General features: G+C 41.5%; 1 protein-coding gene across 1 annotated transcript; it reads left to right on the top strand.

Moving 5' to 3' along the window:
• The first annotated feature begins 1,125 nt into the window (after positions 1–1,125).
• Positions 1,126–8,130, top strand: LOC112177215. Its single transcript, XM_024315481.1, has 2 exons — positions 1,126–6,588; positions 6,821–8,130. Exons 1-2 carry the CDS (start codon positions 1,141–1,143, stop codon positions 7,817–7,819), a joined length of 6,447 nt encoding a protein of 2,148 aa, XP_024171249.1. The 5' UTR covers positions 1,126–1,140; the 3' UTR covers positions 7,820–8,130.
• The last annotated feature ends 277 nt before the right edge of the window (positions 8,131–8,407 follow it).

The raw sequence follows: 8,407 nt of genomic DNA, 5'->3' as shown, positions 1-8,407 counted from the left end.
CGAGTGTATTACTAATTTTCTATTTGATTCTGTGCGAACGAGATTTTTAACGACACCACTTATAATTTTTACTGTGATGTTATTTTAACTCAATCATGAACAAAATTGGAAAGCAAAATATCAAAGTTTATGATTTTGTGCTTCAAAATTACAACGTAGATCTTAATTAGATTACAACGTACATAAGTTAATTGGAAAGACTCATAGAGTGCAAAATTATATTCGTAATATATACACAATACACAAAAGTAGACAAATACTTACAACTGAAATATATAAATATATATATATGTTATATAATTATCTAATATTATTATCTTATCCACATTGAATTATAGTGCTTGGGAATAATCCATGGATGATCACACAGCCATAGAAAAAAGAACGACTGCTCTTTTATTGTATCATTCTCAATTCCTACTATTTTCACTTTTTCTTTTTAGAAAGGGAAACCAAAAACTTATGGGTCTTGATGAAACCTCAGCCACCGGTCCAATAAGTTAAACAAGCTTTGTGACTTCTGAGAAACTCATTTACCTCCTTTATTGTTCTATTTTCCTGATCGAAAGAGACCCCATCGATCTTACCTAATGTTTTTCTTCTTAGACTGATCGATTATACATTGATACCCCTTCATTCCTGGAACCCCATCCGCTCAGTTGGCACATGCATTAAACTGTTTTTGTTGACTCGTGTCTACTATTGGCTAAACGCATACGTACTCATTGCGGGGACATGTTTTTAAGGCATAAATTGACTTGACATAGTCTCTGTTGGATTGATTTATTTGCTTTAGCTGGTTCATATACCTTAGACTCACTGGGCTGTTCTCAATAGAATCACCCCCCCCCCCCCCCCCCCCCCCCCCCCCGGGGCGCTTAATTAACGCAATGCATTCCACTGTCCACTGTTTGTTGGAAAAAGTGAGAATAGGATGTGTTTGTTGAGGACTCGATGAGGATGATGTGTCTTAAGGGATTTTTTCTATGGTTTTGGCTGATTGGTGTGGCCCATCAAAAGATATCCTTGAGTGTGTAGGTCAGGCTCGCAATCATGCATACATTAGATTATTTAAATAGAACCTGCCACTACCAAATTATCTCATCACTAGCAATTGCTAGCTAGTAGCTCGTACGTACGATGGCCGGTTATCCATACCATTCCCCACCACCACCGCCTTCACCACCTTGTAATGGCACAACTTCTCCAATACTTCCCCCTCCACCTCCGCCTCCACCGCCTTCACCACCGTGTAATACTACTACTACTCCAAAGCTCCAACCTCCACCACCACCAGCATGCACATGTAACAATCTCCCACCCCCAACTTTGCCATCACCACCGCCACCATCTCACTACTATCCACCAGTACATTCACCGCCGCCCCCATCCCCATCACATCCGTCACCCCTATCACCACCACCACCACCCTTTAATTATTCCCCACCTGTACTTCCACCGACTTCATCGCCATCACCACCACCACCATCACCACCTTCATCTTACTTTCCCTCACCACAACCTACACCATCACCTCCTTCGCCTGACTACTCACCACCACCACCATCACAATCACCATCTCCTTGGGCAATCCCCCCTAATCATTATAATTCAATTTCTCCGAATTATTATGATTCAATTGCACCAGGACCCCAGTTTGCGTCTCCTAGCAATGGCCAACGCACAGCTATTGTTACCGCCTTTGTCTCCCTAGGTGGTGTATTTTTTCTTGCATTTATTGTAATTGGGCTGCTTTCCATGGCCATGAAGAAGAAACTACCAAGATGGCCTAGGAGGGGTCAACCTGATTCTCCTGTAGAAAGACAAGAAAATGTTCACAATTTTGAGCGCATCCCGCCAGGCAAACCCACTGAGCACAGGATTGAAGTGGTCGATGATGATCCAGACCGGAAACTAGTTGAAAGTTCAAACGTCCAAAGGGTGGCTCCTCCAGATGAAGGTGCTGGTCACACTGTGGAGCAAGCTTTACATCAAACCAGTAACCCAAGTGGGACCGACAAGATGAGTTCGGATACAAAGCTGAGCAAGCCTCCCGGTGAAGAAAGTGTTACGGACAACATGGATGCTTCTGAGGATGCAGATAAAGGAAAATTAGAGGGTAACTGCAAGCCTCTTGATGATGACCACAGTGTAACAGACAATGCAGATGCATCGCCAGAGGTGGAGAAAGAATCCAACGAAGATGGAAAAGAATCAAATGACTCCAGAAAGAAACTGCGCCTACCTAAGAAGAAAAAGAACGGAAAAGAAAAGCATTCTGGGGTCGGTCAAGCTCTAAAGGCTGCAGGTACTTTGGATCTAGATGAGGCTGAACAATCTCAAGATGGTGACAACGATGAAGAGCAAGTAAATGAATCTAAAGACAACACAGATGCTCCTGAAGATGCAGATGAAGGAAAATTAGACAAAGGCAACAGCAAGCCTCCCGGTGAAAAAAGTGTGACTCACAACATGGATGCTCCTGAAGATGCGGAGGAAGGAAAATTAGACGAGGGCAACAACAAGCGTCTTGATCTTGATGACCATAGTGCGACTGACAATGCAGATGCATCTCCAGAAGTGGAGAACGAACCCAATGAAGTTGGAAAAGAACAAAATGACGCCAAAAAGAAACTGAGTTTACCCAAGAAGAAAAAGAAGGGAAGAGAAAAGCATTCTGGAATCAGTCAACAACTTTTAAAGGCGTCAGGTACTTTGGATCTAGATGAGGCAGAACAATCTCAAGATGGTGACAACGATGAAGAGCAAGTAAATGAATCTAAAGACAACACGGATTCTCTTGAAGATGCAGATGAAGGAAAATTAGACGAAGGCAACAGCAAGCCTCCCGGTGAAAAAAGTGTGACTCACAACATGGATGCACCTGAAGATGCGGAGGAAGGAAAATTAGACGAGGGCAACAGCAAGCGTCTTGATGACCACAATGCGACTGACAATGCAGATGCATCTCCAGAAGTGGAGAACGAACCCAATGAAGTTGGAAAAGAACCTAATGACGCCGAAAAGAAACTGCGCTTACTCAAGAAGAAAAAGAAGGGAAGAGAAAAGCATTCTGGAATCAGTCAACAACTTCTAAAGGCTGCAGGTACTTTGGAGGCAGAACAATCTCAAGATGGTGACAACGATGAAGAGCAAGTAAATGAATCTAAAGACAACACGGATGCTCCTGAAGATGCAGATGAAGGAAAATTAGACGAAGGCAACAGCAAGCCTCCCGGTGAAAAAAGTGTGACTCACAACATGGATGCTCCTGAAGATGCGGAGGAAGGAAAATTAGACGAGGGCAACAGCAAGCGTCTTGATGACCACAATGCGACTGACAATGCAGATGCATCTCCAGAAGTGGAGAACGAACCCAATGAAGTTGGAAAAGAACCAAATGATGCCGAAAAGAAACTGCACTTACCCAAGAAGAAAAAGAAGGGAAGAGAAAAGCATTCTGGAATCAGTCAACAACTTCTAAACGCTGCAGGTACTTTGGATCTAGATGGGGCAGAACAATCTCAAGATGGTGATGAAGAGCAAGTAAATGAATCTGAAGACAACATGGATGCTCCTGAAGATGCAGATGAAGGAAAATTAGACGAAGGCATGCCTCACGGTGAAAAAAGTGTGACTCACAACATGGATGCTCCTGAAGATGAAGAGGAAGCAAAATTAGACGAGAGCAACAGCAAGCGTCTTGATGACCACAGTGTGACTGACAATGCAGATGCATCTCCAGACGTGGAGAAAGAATCCAATGAAGTTGGAAAAGAACCAAATGACGCTGAAAAGAAACTGTGCTTACCCAAGAAGAAAAACAAGGGAAGAGAAAAGCATTCTGGAATCAGTCAACAAATTCTAAAGGCTGCAGGTACTTTGGATCAAGATGAGGCAGAACAATCTCAAGATGGTGACAACGATGGAGAGCAAGTAAATGAATCTAAAGACAACACGGATGCTCCTGAAGATGCAGATGAAGGAAAATTAGACGAAGGCAACAGCAAGCCTCACGGTGAAAAAAGTGTGACTCACAACATGGATGCTCCTGAAGATGCGGAGGAAGGAAAATTAGACGAGGGTAACAGCAAGCGTCTTGATGACCATAGTGCGACTGACAATGCAGATGCATCTCCAGAAGTGGAGAACGAACCCAATGAAGTTGGAAAAGAACCAAATGACGCCGAAAAGAAACTGAGCTTACCCAAGAAGAAAAAGAATGGAAAGGAAAAACATTCTGGAATCAGTCAAGTTCTGAAGGTCGCAGGTACTTTCGATCTAGACAAGGCTGAACAATCTCAAGATGGTGATAACAATGAAGAGCAAGTAAACAAATTGGAACAGAGCGTGACTGACAACATGGATACTCCTGAAGATACAGATGAAGGAAAATTAGACGTGGGCAACATCAAGCCTCCCAGTGAAAGAAGTGTTACTGACAACATGGATGCTGTAGATGAAGGAAAGTTAGACGAGGGCAACAGCAAGCCTCTTGATGACCACAGTGTAACAGACAATGCAGATGCATCTCCAGATATGGTGGAAGAATTCAACGAAGTTGGAAAAGAATCAAATGACTCCAAAAAGAAACCGCGCCTACCCATGAAGAAAGAGAAGGGAAAAGAAAAATATTCTGGAATCAGTCAAGTTCTAAAGGCTGCGGGTACTTTTGATCTTGGTGAGGCAGAACAATCTCAAGATGGTGACAACGATGAAGAGCAAATAAATGAATCAGAACATCGGGATGATGGCAAAGAATTGATTTCGGGTGGTTCAAATAATGCAGATGAAAAAGTAGAACAACCTAATGCAGATGAACAAGAACCAGACGAGCTCCATGGTAAGCCGCCCAGTCACCATACAAACAACGCAGATTTTGCTCAAGATGTGGAGGAAGGATCTAGTCCAGTTCAAGACAAATCAAAGGACTCCAAAAATAAATTGGGCCTACCCAAGAAGGAAAGTTCTCGGAGTAGCAGCAGTGTGAAGAAGGGAAAAGAAAAGACTTCTCAAATCTGTGAAGTTCTGAATACTGCAAGTAATTTTGATCTGGATGGGGCAATAGAATCACAAGATGATAACAATGACGCCGCAGAAGTACAAAGATTGGAAACTCATAACCATAACGAAGAATTGAATTCGAGCGGTTCAAATAATGCAGCTGAGGAAGTAGAGCCTCAATCTAATGCAGATGAAGATGAATTAGATGCGCATCACCACAAGCCGCTTAATAACCAAAGTGAAAATGACGATGGAGGTGCTGCTCAAGATGTAGAGCAAGAATCTAATGCAGTTGAAGAAGAATCAAATGGCCGCAGCCACAAGCCTCTCAATAACCAAAGTGAGACTAATAATGAAGGTGCTACTCAAGACGTGGAGAAAGCACATGCAGCTGAAAACGATTCAACTGACTCCAAAAGAAAATCGCGGACCCCTAAGAAGGACAAAGCTTCGAGTAGTCGTGGTCATCCGCAAGGAAAAATACAACATTCCAGATTTGATCAAGTCTTGAATGCCACAGGCAATATTTATCCAGATGGAGCAGCACAATCTCAAGAAGATGACAACGACGAAGCAGAAGTGCAAGAATTGGAATTCCAGCATGATGGCGAAGAAATGAATTTAGGTGGTTCAAAAAATGTAGATGAAGGAGTAGAGCGTCAATCTGATAAACATGAAAAAGAATCAGATGAGCATCATGGCAAGCCTCTCATTAACCAAAGTGAGTCTGAAAACACAGAAGCTGCTCAGGATGTGGAGAAAGAACCACATGAAGGTAAAGAGAAACCATATGGTTTAGAACAAAAATCATATGAATCAGAAGAAAGGTCGTTGCAGACGAAAAATCCTTCTGGTCGTCCGAGTGGAAAACAGAAGCCTTTCAAATTCGGTCAAGCTTTGAATATCCCAAGTAATGTTGATCTAGATGGAGCTGTAAAATCTCAAGAGGATGACAACCGCAAAGCAGAAGTACAGGAGTCAGAACCACAAGAAGATGGCGGAGATTTGAATTTGGGTGGTCCAAACAATGCAAATGAAGAGGTCGAGCTTCCATCTAATGTTGATGAAGAAATATCAGATGGGCCCCTCTGTAACGAAATTGAGAGTGACGACATAGAGGTTACTCAAGATGTGGAACAACAATCTGATGCAGTTAAACGAAGATTAATCAACCCAAAAGAGACATTCTTCCAGAAGAAAAAGCATTCTAGTCGTCTTACTGGAAAACAAAAGGCTTCCATAGTTGGTCAAGTTTCGAATGCCGCAAGTAATGTTGATCTAGATGGGGGAGTGCAATCTCAAGACAATGATACTGATGAAGTAGAGGTGCATGAACCAGAACCCCAAAACGATTTCGAAGAATTGGAAGTCGGTGCGGCAAAAAAAGACCCGCGTGGGCAACAAACTCCTACTCGAGCAAGGAGTAGAGAAGAGCCTTTGAATCTTGAGCAACTTATAAGTACCGCTAGTGGTAATGATTCCAGCACGGCAATGGTTTCTTTGGACAATGAAGAAGGCATAGTTGAAGAATTAGATCCATTTGCTAGTGCTCGAGGAGGTAAACAGGCTTTGAGTGAAGCTAAGGTATGTTAAGATTTTTTTTTTTTACTTGTTCAATTTCATGTAAAATTTATTATCTTGAAAACTCATATTACAACTTATATAACTCAAGTAGTAACTAAAATAAAGTTGTATTTTAGATAAATAAGATCCTCGCTAGAGTAAATTAGGTTATCGTCTGAGTAAATAAATTTTGAATTGAAATTGATAATTTTATATATGTCATATGTTAACATATTGTAAAAAATTTCTATAGGTTCCCGACCTTACCCAAATTTTGACTGTCACAAATGTTGATGATTCGAGTGAGGAATTAAAGTCTGTTGGTGGTGACGATTACAAAAATGACAAAGCAAAAGCACATGAATTGAAATTTGGTGGTTCAAAGAAAGATTCGCGAGGCCGCCAACATCGTACTCAGGTACGAGAGGAAGTAAAGCTTTTTAATCTTGAAAAAATTGGGACTGCCGCAAGCGGTAGTGATCCGGCCAAGGCACTGGTTTCTCTTGACGATGAAGATGACAGAGTACAAGAGTCAGAACCAATTGCCTCAAATGTAGATTCATACTTCCGACAACCACTTTCTAGTGCTCGAGGAATTGACCAGTCTCCCAATCTTGTCCAAATGTTAACCGCCACAATTGATAATAATGATCCAAATGTGGAATTGAAGTCTCTTGAAGATGGCGATTACAAAGGCAAAAAAGCAGAAGTATATGAGTTGAGCAAAGACTCGCGAAGAATCAAAGGTCATACTATGGGTGCTCGAACAAGAATAGAGCCTCCTAATCTCGACCAAATTGTGACTGCCAGAATTGGTGATGATCTAGGCAAAGGATTGGAGTCTCTTGGAGGTAACCAGGAAGGAGAATCAGACAAAGATGGCTCAAATAAAGATGTGCCCGGCTCCGGTCAGACTAATAGAGGAACACAACAGCTTCCCAATCTTGTCCAAATTCTGACTGCCACAAATGAAGGTGATCCAAATCCAGAACTGGAATTTTGTGAGGATGACAAAGAATTGGAATCAGATTCAAACAAAGATTTGAGCATCCAAGAACCTTCTCCAGGCGAAATAGAGCCTTCAACAGATGATCAAAGTGTGTTAGTGAGTGTTGATGATGATCCAGACGTGCTACAATTTCATGACAATGAGTATGACGAAGAACAAGCTGAATCAAATAAAGATGGTCGCACTGGAAAGCCTCTTTCTCGTCCTCCTACCACTAGTCTCAGAGGAAAAAGAAGAGACTGATTCAAGTCTGCTAAATGCTGTTGTCGTTGCCCAATCTTCCATCAAGTGGTTCACAAGCTCAAAAGGGATGCATAATTTCGTGTGATTCAGGTTCGTCTTCAACCTTGTTTTACTTCATTTTCAACTCTAATAAATCAACAATGTTGTTCTCACTGGTAGATGGTTTGCAATCATGTACTTTTAGTTTGTATACCCTCTTGCCTAATCTCTCAGTTCTCTTTGTTGGGTTGTCGGCTTGGGGCCTTGTTCAAGTTAGTGTTCAGTATTTGTTGGGCTTGATCTGTGTAATTAATTTCATGACTTGAATTTCAGTCGAATTTCAGTCGAGTGTTATCCTAAATCATGATCTGTGTACTTAATTTCATAACTTGATTTTCAATCTGAGTGTTACCCTAAATCTTGATGTGTGTTAATTTCATGACATGATATGCAGTCCAGTATTACCCTAAATGTCTAAATCATGATAAAAAAATCAAAAAAATCAAAAAATAAAAAATTCACAAGCATGATAGTGTATTCCACCAGAAGGGCTAATTACTTTACTACGAACTTCTTTTCAAATTGAGGCTTAAGCAGCTACTTGCTTGG

The sequence above is a fragment of the Rosa chinensis genome, chromosome 7, assembly GCF_002994745.2.
Source record: "Rosa chinensis cultivar Old Blush chromosome 7, RchiOBHm-V2, whole genome shotgun sequence".
NCBI classification, from domain to species: Eukaryota; Viridiplantae; Streptophyta; class Magnoliopsida; order Rosales; family Rosaceae; genus Rosa; species Rosa chinensis.
The sequence above is the reverse complement of the archived record's forward strand: the minus strand, read 5'-3'. Positions and strand labels throughout refer to the sequence as shown.